Source organism: Lepidochelys kempii, chromosome 20 (assembly GCF_965140285.1).
Source record: "Lepidochelys kempii isolate rLepKem1 chromosome 20, rLepKem1.hap1, whole genome shotgun sequence".
NCBI classification, from domain to species: Eukaryota; Metazoa; Chordata; order Testudines; family Cheloniidae; genus Lepidochelys; species Lepidochelys kempii.
In genome coordinates this window covers 23583498-23601231 of record NC_136399.1, presented here as the reverse complement: position 1 = coordinate 23601231, position 17734 = coordinate 23583498, and the positions used below count along the sequence as shown (strand labels likewise).

Sequence of the window (17734 nt, the reverse complement as noted above, 5' to 3'; positions counted from 1 at the left end):
ATACCCCCCAAAAGGCCTAGTTCTAGGCAGAAGAGAGATTACCATGAGTTCAAAGGGCAGCCCCGGCTTGAAGTACTTGGCTGTTTTTGTGAAGTGGATCTGATAGGGAGACGTCACAATGTTAATTCCGGTTCTCTCCGCTTCCACCATGTCGCTGCCTGCACAGAGAAGCCACAGGATGGGTTAAGGAAAGCGGTTTCAGGACAGATTCTGATCTCATCTTCCCCACTGTCAGTCAGAAATAACTCTACCAGGGTCACTCTATTTTTATGCCATTGTAATTAACAGCAGGATCTGGCCTGGTATTTCCAAGGTACAAGGGACCTAAGCCATGAAGGACTTCATAGATCAAAAGCTACGCCTTGAATTGCACCCAGAGAAAGCAGGTAGTCAGTGTCACATCCTTCCTGAACTGAGGACTTATTTTTGCACCTCTCCAAAGTAAACGGTTGCTCACCAGACTGTGTCAAAACCGTCACAGTAACATAGATTGAGTGGCCGATGAGCTCCCTAAGGTCGACGAAACGGGCCTGCAGCATTGCTCTGGTTAGCTCTGCTTCCCCATTCCCATCAAGTATCTAGAAAGAGGGAAAGGGTTTCTTAATGTCACATGCACACACGTACATGTGCAGCTGTCGGCTCCCAAACTTCCGTGGGTTTAGAGCAGAGGGCAACTTTCTGCAAATGCCCCAGGTTGGTCTTCTACCTGGAGCCAGAGGATTGCACCCGGAATGGCACAGATTGTAGCCCACTTTGTTATTAGTGTCTGGGGGAGGCCCATGGTGTCCGCAGGTCCCAGCATATAGTCTCTGCTGCTGCCCCTCTGTATTTGGGTGGTGGGGTGACACATCGCAGAGCTCCTCAGGTACATAAAGTTCACCGGCAGCACTTTGGCCACCCCGACATAGTGAGCAACGGTGCAGTCCCTAAGCCGTCCCTTTCACTCCTCTTCTGCGGTGGCTGCAGAGGGAGCTGCATGAAGCAGGCATGGCCGTGAGGGTGATGGCAGCAGAGAAGCTTGGGCTGATGGACTACTCCCCGAGCCCACAGCCCTGTACGGGCGAGTAGCACCTACAGCCTGCTGGTGGGAGAGAAGGTGGGCAGCTTTTAAAGGAGCCACCTACCACTTTATACGTAAGAGCAAGTTGGGAGTTTGCGGGGGATTATAGGGCAAATCTAGTCAGGTCACACAATTTGGCTCTGCTCCATCTCATGTCCCCATCCCATACGGACCTTGACTACAGCCCTTGGTGGTGTTGAAGGTAAACACCCGATTAAGGTGATGTGCAGTTGGGGAGGTTCTTTACTACTTTATCTGTGAGGGCACATCACTTCCCCAGCATTTCTCCTCCAAGAACGGGCATTACCTCAATTCTCTTGAGTGACTGCGGGATGCTCTTCTTCTCATCACCTATCTTCACCCCAAAGAGGACAAAGGCAGTGCCGTCTAAGTCTTTCCCATAGAGGAACCTGAAAGAGGAGAGGATGGGTAAGAAAAGCCCCATGGAAACCTCCTGAGAACCTGTGGTGCTGGCTTGTGGGTTATACCAAAGATATTTCCATCGCGGTCTCTTGAAAGATACCATGTGCCCTTGGTTAAAGGTGGCCCAGTCACAGATCAAACTAAAATGACTCATTTGTTTTCAATTAACCTCTTTCTGCTGTGGTAGCTGGAGGAAGTGGCAGAAATAGTAGATGAAGGAACTGAGCTGAAGCCACAGAGTTTGCTTATGGGTCCAGCCAGGTTTCAGTTCCTCACCAGAAGAAACTTTACTTTGGGAGTATAGCTTGCTGAAAATTTCCCCTCTAAACTCTTTTTCAATGGCAAATTGGGTTATTTACCAAACAAAATTTTCTGTAAGAACTGTCTGTTGCCATAGGGGGAAAAAGAAATCTATTTTTAATTGAAAAACGGAATGCCTGAAAACCCAAAATATTTAAATTTGGAAGTGCTGCCATAATGCCTCAGGGGAGTTGTAGTTCTGGTGTCTCATGTGCCCATTCTCCGCAATGGGCCCGGGCTGCCCAGCCAGACAGCATCTCCCATGATGCACCATAGCCAGGGACTCCCATGATGCACCGCCTCTCCTTCCACTCAACCAGCTCACAGAGACACCCACCTCGCGTTGATATGAATTCTGAGGTCCTCGTTGCCATCTATGTAGAAAAACTTCTCAGACGGCTCCAATGTGACTTCGAAACTCGGTAACACTGGAGAAACGAGAGGAGAAGGAAAGAACGTTGAGTTTATAGGATTGTACAGCTGGTCAATAAAGCCAAACTGAATAAAAAGTCTCCTCCATGATTGGGTCAGGAGATTAGAGAGAGGAGAGCTCTCTGGGACAGATGAAGGACAACAGTGGGGATCCTCACCGTACTCTTTAATGTCAAACTGTGCACTGAAGCTCTGCTGTGGGGAGTCTTCATACCTAGCCACAATATTCCAGGTTCCCAAACTACAGGGGGAAAATAAAAAGATGAATGAATGCACCTAGCACACATTTTGCTATGTCTGACTGGCCCTCTTCTTTCTCCAGGGAATTTAATTGGCCTGTAATGCTAACCCTAAGCCATGCATTGATCCCAAGATGACTTCAGGTCAATAAAGATGACTGGTGGCTATCTTAACTTCTGGCAATCTAAAATACAGTTGCATATTTTGAGGGGTATGGAGAGCCCAACAAAATCTGCACTCCTTGGGGCAGGGGTGGAACATATTGGGTAGGAGGACAAATTCGGATGGGTTCTCCAATCAAAAAGGGTTTGGACATTTATATGGCTCCTAAGAATAAGAACAGTTAATGCTAACAACAATTCTGGAAGGGTTCTTAAACCTCAGGCTTCCGGGCTTAAGCCAGTCTCTAAATATCAGGATGACACTGTCATGGGGATATTATCCCACATCTGTCGACTGCAGAGGCTCTTATGCTGTCCTCTGCACCATCTGGTGGTACCACTTTTGGCCACATAATACTGGACTAGATGGATCTTGAGTCTGATCCACTCTGGCAATTCCTATGTCACAATCACTGTGTTACTGGGGATAGATCGCTCTCAATAGGAAAATAACCACGATGAGTCCACATCTGCTTTAAACACTGCTTAGGAGGTTATTATCTCCAGGAAATGCCTGTAGGTGAAACAGCTAATGAATCATACACATAAATCTTCTGTTTCACTGCCTGATCTCTGTAGGTCTTTATTACTAGGGCCCTATTAAATTCATGGTCAATTCTGGTCAATTACTCAGCCACAGGATTTGAAACTTAGTCAATTTCATGTTTTCAGACTGTTTACATCTGAAATTTCACAGTGCTGTAACAATGGGGTTTCGGACCCAAAAGGCAGCTGGGGCGGGGGTGGGGGGTAGGAGAGGGTCATACAGCTGTTGTAGGTGGGGTTGTGGGATTGCCACCCTCACTTCTATGCTGTCTTCATAGTTGGGCTTCCTGCAGCTTCAGGAGGTACCCGGAGGTGGGTCTGATCTCCCGCCGAGAGTGGCTGGGCAGGAGAACAGTAAGTCCTGTTCCTCCCCAGCTCCGGGGACTAGCAGCTGGAGCCTGAGGAGCCCCCTGCCCTACCCCTCCCTTTCCCCTCCAATAGCTAGATTTTATGGGGGAGGGCTTATTTCACGGTCCGGGGCACATTTTTTACAGCCGTGACTTTGGTAGGGCCCTATTACATATGCACACGGTGATATTTAGGGCAACTTACTTGATAATTTCAGGTAAGCGATGGTTCATAGGGAAGATCCCGACTTTGCTGGATGAGGATACAGATTCCCTCTTCACAATAATGCCCTCAGGTGTCTGGCAAAGAAAAGCAGGTCAGAGATTAGAGGTGTCAGAAAACATTGTGAATTGTTCTGCCCCATACGATCACCTGGGTTTAAATTTGTGGGCTAATAAAAAATTCCGAGGTTTATAAATCAGCATTTAACAGTCAGTTACTTTGGCTGCTTTAGTCGACGTGATGCAGAGACCCCTTGGAAAAGGAACCCCCCTGTTCTTTGCAAATAACTCTTACCTCAGACCTGACAAATGTACTAGACCAAACACACCTCTTGCAGGGTGTTTATGCGTGACAGATAACATGTATGATAACTACCGAAAGCTCGCAACTTATTAAGACTCAATCACTGCAAGATTGCTCAGCACCCACCAGCCACAGCTGTCTGGAGGTTTGGGGATGGGTTTGAGGAAGGGCATAATATGCACTTCACAGACATGTCATGAAATAATGTAAAAATAAGAGAAACATAATATATAAATAAATATAAATAAATCATTATTATAATATAATTATAAATATATTTTGAAACAAAACGTTGATGTTGTCTCAAAACTATTTTTTTTCACTTCGAAAAAAAATTTTTTTGTGCAGAGATGTCATCAAAATAATATCAACGTTGTGAAAAATTTTGCTTTTTCTCAAAATGGCGTCTTCCTGTAGAAAACTGTTTCACCAAAGACCAGATCTATTCGTAGCTTACGCTTCAGACCCATGCTGGCTGCACAGCTCCCTTATCAATAACCTTTCCACCCTCCCGAAGTGCTCCCAAAACCTTGCTCCAGTCCTACACCCAACAACTCCAACTAAACCATGAAACCTCCCAATCAGCACAGCTGCCCCTCCGGAACCATAGAACTTTCCTCGTCAATGACAGCAGGAAACTTTCCATGCATTAGGTTTACAAGGTGAGGCTTCAATCAGCTATTAACTCATCTCCTATCCTTACCATGTTTTTATATGTTTGCAGTGTTGTAGCCATGTTGGTCCCAGGATATGAGAGTCAAGGTGGGTGAGGTCATATCTTTTATTCTGTTGATGGACGAGACAAACTTTCCAGACACACAGACTTGAAGAAGAGCTCTGTGGAGCTCAAAGCTCATCTTTTTCCACCAACAGAAGTTGGTCCAATAAAATATATTACCCCACCCACCTTGTCTGTCTCATGTTGTATCAGAGTGTTTACATTCAGCGATGTTAGTTAAAACAGTTTAGTTTACAAAACTCAATTCTTACAGCTAGTCATTGTGACAAAGTGACGGGAAAATGTCTTACCTGAAATTCAACAATAACTGGTTTCGACACTGGTTCCAGTTGATGACCCATAGAGAAGATTCGACAATAGACTGGAAAAAAATTCAGAAGGCAAATTAATGGTTGATTGCTCTGTCAGGCCTTGGGTTGGTTTATTTCACTTTAAACAGAGCACAATCTGAGATATCCTGAGTATACGGGTAAAAATATAGGAAACAAAAGGGAAGGATGAAATTAATAGGCAGCGTGTTTAAAACAAACAAAGGGAAGTTCTTTGTCACACAACACAGAGTCAATTTGTGGAACTCATTGCCATGGTATGTTGTGTAAAGGCCAAAAGTATAACTGGGTTCAACAAAGAATGAGCTAATTTCATGGAAGATTGACCATCTTGGCTAATAGCCATTGGTGGAGCTGCTCCAGGTGTCCCTAGACCCCCAACTGCCAGGAGCTGGGACTTGACAACAGGAGATGGATCACTCGAAATTGTCCTGTTCTGTTCATTCCCTCTGAATCATCTGGCACTGGTCACTGTCAGAGGTAGAATACCGGCCTAGATAGATCACTGGTCTGACCCAGTTTGGCCTTTATGTTCTTACTTTGGGGATTTGTTTAGATTGTTCCCCAACTGCAGCTTCTGATGATGGCTTTGCGACTGCATGCATATGTGCCAGGAGAAGTTAGGCTGAGATAAAAAGATTTTATTTCCCACAGGCCACAGAACAGCTGTGAAATGTAATGGCTGTGTCACTATCAACCTAAAATGGAACTGAAAAATAATTTTGAAGTGATGGGTCCATATCCCCTTCCCATCCAGGTCTAATCTGTGTATGGTACTTATGTGGCCCCCTTTTCTGTAATATATGGACGCCTCACAATCTTTAATGTGTTTATCTTCGCAACACATCTGCAAAGCAGGACAGTGCTTTTATTTTCATTTGACAGATAGGGGAACTGAGTTACAGAGAGGCTAGGCAACTTCTCCAAGGTCACACAGAGTTTATGGAAGAACAGGAACTTGACCACCAACCTCCCAAGACTTAGACTAGTGCCCTAACCACTTGACCATGCTTCCTCTCTTCCCCATCAATACTGAAAGCTCTGACAATTCCATGGAAAAGTCCTGAGGCATCATTCACTAATGCTTTGTACCTTGTGTCCAGAGTTGAGTGAATGATTTTTTGGGGGGTGGGGTTCAGTGGCCGAACTGAAAAAAAATCCCCCCAAATTTTTGTTCCGGGTCAACACGAAATGGAAGTTTGTTTGGTTTTTCTTGCCAAAACAAAATGATGAACTATTACGATAGGGCAACGCCCTTGCATGAAGTGTATTATGACTGGTAAACATTTTGTTTCGGGTCAAACAAAATGTTTTATTTTGTTGAGTTTTCTGGTGGTTTTTACTTAAAAGCAAATTTAGCTGAATTTCTAAACGGAACATCATTTCCAAACAAAACATCAAAATGTTGTATTTCAAAAACAGAATTAATCACTTTGACTTAAAAAAATTAATTTTTTTCCAGTCATAACTATTCTCCAAAATCAACCTGAATTCATGAAAAGTTTTGGTCAATCCAAAACTGAATTTTTTGGAGCATAAACTATTTGTCTGAAAAATTTCACCCAGCTCTACTTGTGTTTCACCCAGGGCAGAGTGGAGTAAAATGCTACCTCTGGCATGAGTGCAGAGTTCTGTTCTGGGAGCGATATAGGACTAATTTGCACAGGTGTGACTGATGATCCAAGGTGCACGGCAGCGGATGATCAGGTGTTAAGAATGACCGTTCCCTTGCATGGAGTGTACTGCAAATGGTCAAGTACCAGTGAATGGTAACATAGTCCTGAGGATGGGGACTTAAGAAGCCATGAATGAAATACAGAAGAATTAAAACCAGAAGACGAGAGACACAATAATCTCCACAGTATGCAACCTGCAGCAGATCTAAAATGAAGTCAGTGCACCCAAAGCCCAAAAGGGGTCAGAAGAAGGCAATACCTGTAGATCCAGGTGTGTAGATGGTTTTATCTGTCTGGATGAAGATGTAGCCACCGTGGAAGGTGACCAGAACCACTTTCTCCAAGTTGAATTGCGGGCTTTTGGCTTGGACAGCCACATACTGTTTGCCATCTTTCTTTAGGTCTTTGGTATGAACCTGAGTGAAGATTATTCAGTCTGGAGTTATTAGTTCAGCAGGTCAATAGTCACCATGGATAAAGTATCCATGCAGGAACAGTGAAACTTAATCATAAATCATGTTAGCAATTCTTACAAAAGTTACAAAGCTCCATGAAAAACACTATGTCATAAATTTCCCCTTGATCCATCTATTTGCTCAACATCTATTGTTAAAAGACATTCCAGTCACAAGTCAACTGTATGCTATGGCCCTTACAGGGATAATAAAGCTGCTATTCCTCTCTGTAGTTTGGCCACCTTGGTCCTAAAATACTAGTCAACACTGGAACTGGCCAAAACTCGAATTTCTATTCCCTGCGAAATGCCGACATTTTGAAGGTCATTTTCGTTCAGAATCGGAACAAAACCAAAACATGTTGGTAACTTTGAGGCAATCAAAACATTCCATTTTGAGAAAATCAAAACATTTTCTTCCTTTTTTGACTTTATTTTGTATTGCTATATATAATTGAATATACAATTAAATACATTTCAAAACTCTACGTTATTTCTAAATGAAAAAAAAATTCTATTTCAATAAGGCCAAAACATTCCATTAAAAAAAAAAATCAAAACAGACATGTTCCCGTGGAACGTTTCAAGGTTTTCAAGCATTTTCCAATCAAGAAATGTTCAGCCAGAAAACTTTCCACTAGCTCTAGCCACCAACTGAATGGGGTTGCAGTTGACTGGAACACCCACTCATCCAAAAACTCATGGCCAGGGACTCATTTACCTATACAACAGTCAGACCTTGATTTGGTTTTGTTAAAAGGTCACAATCAACTTTAAAAAAAAAAAGAAATCATCACACTTCTACCTGAAAATGATGACCTGTTTTTGTTACAAATGTCCCCTAAATTCATCATCGTGGAAAGAGATGAGGGATGAGATCATCAGCTCTTTCACGGCCTCTTTACACCAGGTAAAAGGGCCAAAGTGGTGTAAAGGGCCCCTAAAAGCCCCATATCTGGCCAGGGAGGATACCTTCAGGCCCAAGAACTGAGCGAATAAAGCTGCCTTCTGAGGATCCCTTCGTTAGCCCTGGCATAGGACGCATGCTGTTGCGGAGATGCATATCTGGACTGCAGCCCACAGTGCAGCCCTAGGAGGTTGCTCTAACTTAGTCAGGTTCCTGGGGCTGTCCAAATAAACTGGATGTCGTGGAGCAGACCAGGATAAGGAGGGTGCAAAGGTGGTTTAAAGCTAACACCCATTTGTGCCTTTGATGACATAGGAAAGGGGAGATTTTCAATTTCACTGCCCCCCCTCTCCACTCCCCGCATCTACTTAGTTGTCAGAACTTCTGTTGTCTGGGTGGAATTTTCCCATCGCATCCAGGGAGAGGTGTAGAAAAAAACAAAACAAAACGTAAAACATGATTGTAAATCACAAAAATTGGTAGGGGGGCTAGGATCCAAGGCAGGGGTAGGAGCTGAAATTGCTTATAACTCATTCTTTTTATATCAATTAGACTACACTTTATTATTCTAATGCCCAGAGGCCCTAAGCAAAGCCAAAGCTCCCATCTGTTAGGTATTGTACAAACACAGGGTAAGGCCTTCAAGTCTACGAATCGGTCCCTGTCCTGAAGATCTTACAATTCATATAGACAAGGCAAAGAAAGGACTACAGGAACAATGACTACTGGGGGATTTTAATCAACTGGCTAAGCGATTTATTTCCCCCCCCTTTGGTGGAAATTACCCAAAAACATCCGTGTTCCCAACGCTCATGATTTTACTGAGATTTTCATGATAGTCAGTATTTTTCCTCAAAGCTCCAGCTCCTGGATTCATGTGATTAGGTGCAAATCTCAGCTTTCCTGTTTTTAAACAAGGAAATTCTTGTAGTTGCAGAGAAAAGCTTGAAAACGTGACTCAAGTGCACCCGAAAGGCTCAGAAACCAGAAGACAAACAAAATGATCATGGGGGTGAGGGGAGGGGGGGAAGCCGTCATGATTTTTAAGCCAAACTCATGACTTTTTGATGCCTGACTGATGGTTTTTGAATATCTGGGATTGGCACCATTGAAACATATATTGTGATTTGGTTTAACCATTTGTTTTGCTGAGCGATCTGAGGCTGGGGTTTTACGCACCTTTATTATGGCTGTGCCCATCATCCCATTGTCAGAGTTCAGGTTGGTTTTGACTTGGTATAAAATGAGTCTCTTCAGAGGGAAGTCGTGTACGGTGATTGTCACCTCGGTTGGAGTGGTGAGACCATGAGCTTCCACCACGATCTTCTCTTCGCTGTCCACCCGCAGAACGTTAGGGGTGATCAGAGTGTATCTATGAAATGTTTATTCATTTACAGAAAGTCTTTGACAAGGTCCCTCACCAAAGTTCTTAAGCAAAATAAGCTGTCATGGGATAAAAGGGAAGGTCCTCTCATGGACCGGTAATTGGTTAAAATATAGGAAACAAAGGGTAGGAATAAATGGTCAGTTTTCAGAATGGAGAGAGGTAAATAGTGGTGTCCCCCAAGGGTCTGTACTGGGACCAATCCTGTTCAACATATTCATAAATGATCTGGAAAAAGGGGTAACCAGATAGTTGGCAAAATTTGCAGATGATACAAAACTACAGAAGATAGTTAAGTCCAAAGCAGACTGCGAAGAGTTACAAAAGGATCTCACAAAACTGGGTGACTGGCAAACAAAATGGCAGATGAAATTCAATATTGCAATGCACATTGGAAAACATTATCCCATATACAATGATGGGCTCTAAATTAGCTGTTCCTACTCAAGAGAGATCTTGGAGTCATTGTGGAGAGTTCTCTGAAAACATCCACTCAATGTGCAGCGGCAGTCAAAAAAGCTAACAGAACGATGGGCGTCATTAAGAAAGGGATCAATAATAAGACAGAAAATATCATATTGCCTCTATATAAACCCATGGTACGCCCACACCTTGAATACTGCATGCAAATGTGGTCGCCCCATCCCAAAAAAGATACATAGGAATTGGAAAAGGTTCAGAAAAGGGCAACAAAAATGGTTAGGGGTCTGGAACGGCTTCCGTATGAGGAGAGATTAAGAAGACTGGGACTTTTCAGCTTGGAAAAGAGACGACTAAGGGGTATATGAGAGAGATCTATAAAATCATGACTAGTGTGGAGAAAGTAAATGAGGAAGCGTTATTTACTCCTTCTCATAACACAAGAACTAGGGGTCACCAAATGAAATTAATAGGCAGCAGGTTTAAAACAAACAAAAGGAAGTATTTTTTCACACAGTGCATGGTCAACCGGTGGAACTCCTTGCCAGAGGATGTTGTGAAGGCCAAGACAATAACAGGGTTCAAAAAGGGACTAGATAAGTTCATGGAGGGTAGGTCCATCACCAGCTTTTAGCCAGGATGGGCAGGGATGGTGTCCCTAACCTCTGTTTGCCAGAAGCTGGGAATGAGCGACAGGGGATGGATCACTTGATGACTACCTGTGCTGTTTTTCCATCTGGGGCACTGGCATTGGCCACTGTCAGAAGACAGGATACTGGGCTAGATGGACCTTTGGTCTGACCCAGTATGGCCGTTCTTATGTTTTTATGTACTACATTTTAAACTCCATCTGAGACACCCACTTCCCCAAGCACGCCTCCTGCCTCTTCAGCACCAATGAGCGTCATACCATCCCCGCCCACCTCCAAACCACAAAGCCCAGGAAATGCAGAGGAAAGCAACTGACCCAGAGAAATCACCTTCTCTCTCAGACAACCCCTCACCATTCCTCTAGCAAGTCAACAGTTGCCTACCACGGTCACAAATGTGACACTCAGACAACTGAAATCTTTCTTCTGTGAGATGACAGGGTTCCCATGGGACAACTCTATGTTTTCCAGCTTGTGGCTTTCCTTTGGGTGTTATTTGCCCATTGGAACTTTAACTCATTTAAAGGTGTCTTTTCTTAGCTTCATAATACCAGAATTTAGGAATTATACTATGTGGCTACTAGTAAGGAGCAAAGGGTCATATTTGAAATCTCCTTTGGATAAGCTTGCATAAGTTGGTGCCAAGCCATAAACACATTCACTGGAACGAATCTCAAACTAAAACTCCAGGCTGGGACATCATTTTTTGAAGTCTAGCTCTTGCCCCCCCACAAGATTTACACAGCACGGTCAAGCAAAGTTCTCCCTTCACCGGGAGAGACGCAGCCAACCACGCCTACTGCAGACATCTCAGTAATGAGATCTGAATTCACAGGAACGTACAAATCCTCAGGCAAAATTGTTACCAAGTCTCAATCACTGATTTTCATCTCAAAGCCGTTTCAAATCAGTGCAACGCTGCTGACTTCAATGTAGTCATTCCTGATTTACACTGCTGTACGTGAGAGCAGAATTTTGCCCAATGGGAGGGTTGCCTTTATCCTCAGATTATAGAAATTTGGCACCAGAGTTCCACTTTTCAGGTTAAAAAGCTTCCAAATTCTACAATCCTGAAATAATCTGAAAATGAATGAGGTTGACAAAGATCACAGCAAATGGGAAAGAGAATTTCTGAAGCTGGCTCCCACTTGTCACGGAATTTCAGCCAAGGAAGAATAATTAAGGGTAGCCTCCACTCAGTCCAACGAACCCCAGGTTAATATCTTCATCTGCTCAGAATCACAGGAGGTACTTACAGATGGCTGTGAGAAACGGCTGGGAAACAGAACGCGAACACGGCCACTAGGTAGAGAACACGTCCCTCCATGGTGAGGAAGGTTGAAGTAGTAGCTTCTACCAGGTTTATTTATATTCATAGAATATCAGGGTTGGAAGGGACCTCAGGAGTTCATCTAGTCCAACCCCCTGCTCAAAGCAGGGCCAATCCCCAACTAAATCATCCCAGCCAAGGCTTTCAGAGTCCAATGTAAACCAAGAGTTTATGCAAACCACTAAGCAGTTATTGAATTTTGGGAAGGAGCCAAGGCAGCTTTGCATTCTTACTAGAATGACCTAGGAGGGATATTTGGATGGTTAGTTTGATGTTTGTTCTGTTATTTATTCAGGCTAGTGACAGCCAAGAATGGCCAAGCTCAAATCTAGGGATGGGGAAATTGCTCAAAACACATCTTGTTCAGATCTCCACAGGGAACCAAGTGCAAGGATTGGGAGTCAGGACTCCTGAGTGCCATTGCTGTCTCTGCCACTGCCTCACCATAGAACAGGGGTGAGCAAACTGCACCTCACCAGCCATTTTAAGCCGGGCCTTGAGCTCCCACTGGGCAGTGGGGTCTGGGGCTTGCCCCCCTCCGGCACTCCAGCTGGGGAGCAGGGTTGGGGGCTGCTCCACGTGGCTCCCAGAAGCAGCGGCATGGCCCCACTCTGGCTCCTACAGGTGGCTTTGCACGCTGCCCCCGCCCCAAGAGCCGCCCCCGCAGCTCCTATTGGCTGGGAACTGTGGCCAATGGGAGCTGCAGGGGCGGCGCCTGTGGATGGGGCAGTGGGCAGAGCCACCTGACCACGGCTCCGCATAGGAGCTGGAATGGGGACATGGCCACTGCTTCCGGAAGCCGCTTGAGGTAAGCACCGCCCAGAGCCTGCACCCCCAACCAGAGCCCTCACCCCCTCCCACACCCCAACCCTAATTTTGTGAGCATTCATGGCCCGCCATACAATTTCTATTTCCAAATGTGGCCCTCGGGCCAAAAAGTTAGCCCACCACTGTTATAGAATCCTAGGACTGGAAGGAACTTCAAGAGGTCATCTAGTCCAGTCCCCTGCGCTCATGGCAGGACTATATTTTATCTAGACCATTCCTGGCAGGTGTTTGTCCAACCTGCTCTTAAAAATCCCCAATGATGGAGATTCCACATCCTCCCGAGGCAATTTATTCTGGTGGTTAACCACCCTGACGGTTAGGAAGTTTTTCCTAATGTCCAACCTAAACCGCCCTTGCTACAATATAAGCCTTTTGCTTCTTGTCCTATCCGCAGAGGTTAAGAAGAACAATTCTTCTCCCTCCTCCTTGTAACAACCTTCTATGTACTTGAAAACTGTTCTCATGTCCCCTCTCAGTTTTCTCTTCTTCAGACTAAACAAACCCAAGTTTTTCAATCTTCCCTCATAGGTCATGTTTTCTAGACCTTTCATAATTTTTGTTGCTCTTCTCTGGGCTTTCTCCAATTTGTCCACATCTTTCCTGAAATGTGGCACCCAGAACTGGACACAATATTCCCAGGGAGACCTAATCAGTGTAGAACAGAGCGGAAGAATTACTTCTCATGTCTTGCTCACAACACTCCTGCTAATACAGCCCAGAATGATGTTTGCTTTTTTTTGCAACAGCGTTACACTGTTGATTCATATTTAGTTTGTGATCCACTATGACCCCCAGATCCCTTTCCGCAGTACTCCTTCTCAGGCAGTCATTTCCCATTTTGTATGTCTGCAACTAATTGTTCCTTCCTAAGTGGAGTACTTTGCATTTGTCCTTATTGAATTTCATCCTATTTACTTCAAGACCATTTCTCCAGTTTGTCCAGGTCATATTGAATTTTAAGCGAATCATCCAAAGCACTTGCAACCCCTCCCGGCTTGGTATCATCTGCAAACTTTATAAGTGTACTCTCTATGCCATTGTCTAAATCATTGAGGAAGATATTGAACAGAACCGGACCCAGAACTGATCTCTGCGGGACCCCACTCGTTATGCCCTTCCAGCATGACTGTGAACCACTGATAACTACTCTCTGGGAATGGTTTTCCAACCAGTTTTGCATCCACCTTATAGTAGCTCCAACTAGGTTGCATTTCCCTAGTTTGTTTATGAGAAGGTCATGCGAGAGACTATCAAAAGCTTTACTAAAGTCAAGATATCATATGACTATGGTCAAGTTTTCTGCTGGGTGTGCCTGCGTGTAACAGAGCTGGCTGCCTCCCTAGTGCCCCTTGTGGCCGGAGGCTGCTCTGCAGCCTCCTGTCTCAGTTTCCCTCTTGGTTCCTCAAATAAACTCCAGATTACTCTCCAAAGGTAATTAAGATATTTCCTTCCTGGGATCCAATTTATTTAGTCCTGACACACATTGGCCACCTCAGGCCCCAATCCTAGTTCAGTGTCCCTCCACTCTGTGAGAGAGCACTTCTTTCCTGAGCTGGGTCCCAATTTAAGGTCTCTCTCTCTCTCTCTCTCCCGCCCCCTTGGGTACGGAGTCCCCATCCCTCCTTCCTGGAGCTGTGTCCTTTACTCTCTGCAGGCCCCCCTAACTAGAGATCAGCCGCCTGGCTCTGACTTCCAGGATGCAACCCTTCTCCCGATCAGGGTCTCCAGCAGGAACCTCCTGCTCACTGCAATTCCTCTCTGTCATAGCTTCCTCTTTCTGCTCTCCTCTGGCTCTTTATAGCAACCAACTGCCTTCTATCTGGCCTCATTGAGAGGCTGTTAATGAGGCCCAGGTGGGCTGGACCAGTTCCCCCTTAAAGGGCCCGGTTTCTTTGTCTGAAAAATGGGGCAATAAATATTAATAAATAAGACCGCAGTGCTAATGGCTGCCAGCATCTGAGCCTTGGATGCAAAGACAGTCACAGAACCCATTAAAGCCCGTGGGGAAGCCCAGCACCGTTAGAGGAGTCTTTACCCAAGATCTGCCTCTAACTCTTCCAGAATGGTGCTCCTTCTTGGCAGGAAGTTTTTTTGTCCGTTTGTTGAGGCAGAAATTGGAGCCTCACAAAATGGAGCTCTGGGGCGGGTAGATCCTGAGCTAACAGGAGCACTCTGGAAAGAAGGACAACTTGTCCTGGGGAGGGAGAGGGATCAGAGACACCAGGGTCTAAAGCTGATCTCATGGATTAGTTGAGCAAAAACATTTGCAGTTGGGCTTCTTTTCCCAATAAGAGTACAAACGGTGACTCCAACACTTAACACAAGAACGGCCATACAGGGTTAGACCAATGGTCCATCTCGCCCAATATCCTGTCTTCTGACGGTGGCCAATGCCAAACGATTCAGAGGGAGTGGACAAAACAGGGCAATTTACTGAGTGGTCCATCACCTGTCATCCAGTCCCAGCTTCTGGAAGTCAGAGGTTTAGAGACATCCAGAGCACGGGGTAGCATCCTTGATTATCTTGGCTAATAGCCATTGATGGATGTATCCTCCATGAACCTCTCTCATTCTTTTTTGAACCCAGTTATACTTTTGGCCTTCACAACCTCCCCTGGCAATGAGTTCCACAGGTTCACTGTGAATTGTGTGAAGAAATCCTTCCTTATCCTTCTTTTAAATTTCATTGGGTGACCCCTGGTTCTTGTGTTATGTGAAGGGGTAAATAACACTTCCTTGTTCCTTTGCTCCACACCATTCATGATTTTATAGGCCTCTATCATATCTCCCCCCCACCGACTTCTCTTTTCTAAGATGAACAACCCCAGTCTCATTAATAAAAAGAACAGGAGGACTTGTGGCACCTTAGAGACTAACCAATTTATTTGAGCATAAGCCTTTTTGACAGCCGTTGCACATTGAGCAGATGTTTTCATAGAACTATGCCCAATGACTCCCAGGTCTCTTGCTTGGGGGGGTCACCCATCATTTTCTATGTATAATTGGGATTATGTTTTGCAATGTGCATTTCAGCGTGGATAAATGTGAAGTATTTCATCTGCCATTTTCTTGCCCTGTCACCCAGTTTTGTGAGATCCGTTAGTAACTCTTCTCGGTCTGCTTTGACCTTAACGATCTTTATTGTCTACAAACTTTGTCACCTCAAGGTTTACCCCTTTCTTCAGATCATTTATGAATTTGTTGAACAGCTGGTCCCAGCACTGATCCTTAGGGGACCAGTGTTCCCTCTAACTTTTTACATCCATGTGCAGAATGAATTCTGTTACGTGCACCCATATGGAGGTGATGTGTGGTGGGGGTGGGGCCAAGGGCTGGGGCACAGGGTTGGGGTATGGGGCGGGGTGAGGACTCTGGCTGGGGGTGTGGGCTCGGGGATGCAGGCTGCAGCGGGGAAAGAGGACTCCCCTCAGCCCTCTCTCGCTGCACCAGCTCTGGGGCTGGGGGAGAAGTACCTCTCCCTGCCTGCATGGCCCTGCTACATGGCTTAGAAGGAATGTAGTGGGGGACCCAGCTATTTTTACCTGTCTCCACTGTGAAAACTGAGTTTATTCCTACCCTTTGTTTCCTATCTTACAACCATGTATTGATCCACGAGAAGACCTTCCTTCTTATCTCTTGACCCTTTTCTTTGCTTAAGAGACTTTGGTGAGGGACCTTGTCAAAGGCTTTCTGAAAGGCCAAATATAGTATATCACCTGGATCACCCTTCTCCACATGTGTGTTGACACCCTCAAAGAATTTAAATAGACGATGAGGCATGATTTGCCTTTACAAAAGCCATGTTGACTCTTCCCCAACAAATCGTGTTCAGTCTAGCTGTCTGATAATTCTGTTCTTTACTATAGTTTTAACCCATTTGCCTGGTACCAAAGTTAGGCTGACCAGCTGAATTTGCTAGGAACATCTCTGGAGCCTTTTTTAAAAGTCAGCATCACATTAAACATTCACCCGTCAACTGGTAACAGAGGCAGATATAAGCAATCGGTTACATACCACAGGTAGTAATTCTGCAATTTATATTTGAGTTCCTTCCGAACGCTTGAGTGAATACCACCTGGTCCTGGTGACTTATTACTGCTTAACTTATGAATTTGTTCCAAACCCTCCCTTTATTGACATCGCGATCTGAGACAGTTCCTCAGATTTGTCACCTAAGCAGAATGGCTCAGGCATGGGAATCTCCCTCACATCCTTTGGAGCGAAGATCGATGCAAAGACTTGATTTAGCTTCTCTGCAACCACCTTCCTTGAGTGCTCCTCCAGCACGTCAATCATCCAGTGGCCCTGCTGATTGTTTGGCTTCCTGCTTCTGAGGTATTTAAACATGATTTGGGCCTCGTTGGTTAGTTACTTTTCATATTCTTTTTGGCCTACCCACTTATACTTTTACACTTGACTTGCCAGAGTTTATGTTCCTTTCTATTTTCCTCAGTAGAATTTGACTTTCAATTGTTAAAGGATGTCTTTTTGCCTCACCGCCTCTTAGCAGTTGTTTAGCTATGATTGCTTGCTTTTTTTGGCCCTCTGACTGTTTTGGTTTGTTTTTAATTTGGGATATATGTATAGTTTGAGCCTCTATTATGTTTTTTAAAAGTTTCCATGCAGCTTGCAGGCATTTCACTTGTGAGTGTTCCTTTTAATTTCTGTTTAATTAGCCTCCTCATTTGTAATTCCCCTTTTTGAAATTAAATGCTACTGTGTAGGTTTCTTTGGAATTTTCCTCCCTACAAGATGTTAAATTTAATTACATTATGATCACTGTTACCAAGTGGTTCAGCAATATTCACCTCTTAGACCAGATCCTGGGCACCACTTCGGTCTAAATCAAGACTTGTCTCTCCCCTCCTGGATTCCAGGACTAGCTGCTCCAAGAAGCAGTCATTAATGAGGTCTAGATATTTTATCTCTGTATCCTGTCCCAAGGTGACATGTTCTCAGTCAATATGGGGGATAGTTGAAAT

At 44.7% G+C, this 17734-nt stretch overlaps 1 protein-coding gene across 1 annotated transcript in view; it reads right to left on the bottom strand.

The window, feature by feature from the left end:
* LOC140900623 (venom factor) overlaps nt 1-11921 on the bottom strand; it is a 52213-nt gene extending 40292 nt beyond the window's left edge. Inside the window, exons 1-10 of the mRNA XM_073318131.2 lie at nt 11851-11921; nt 9320-9512; nt 7039-7195; nt 5065-5135; nt 3715-3809; nt 2374-2456; nt 2121-2211; nt 1368-1470; nt 458-578; nt 43-158 (exon numbers count right to left, since the gene is read on the bottom strand). Of these exons, the coding sequence (XP_073174232.1) occupies nt 43-158; nt 458-578; nt 1368-1470; nt 2121-2211; nt 2374-2456; nt 3715-3809; nt 5065-5135; nt 7039-7195; nt 9320-9512; nt 11851-11921 (1101 nt within the window). The remainder of the gene's footprint in view (nt 1-42; nt 159-457; nt 579-1367; nt 1471-2120; nt 2212-2373; nt 2457-3714; nt 3810-5064; nt 5136-7038; nt 7196-9319; nt 9513-11850) is intronic.
* Between the last annotated feature and the right edge of the window lie 5813 nt (nt 11922-17734).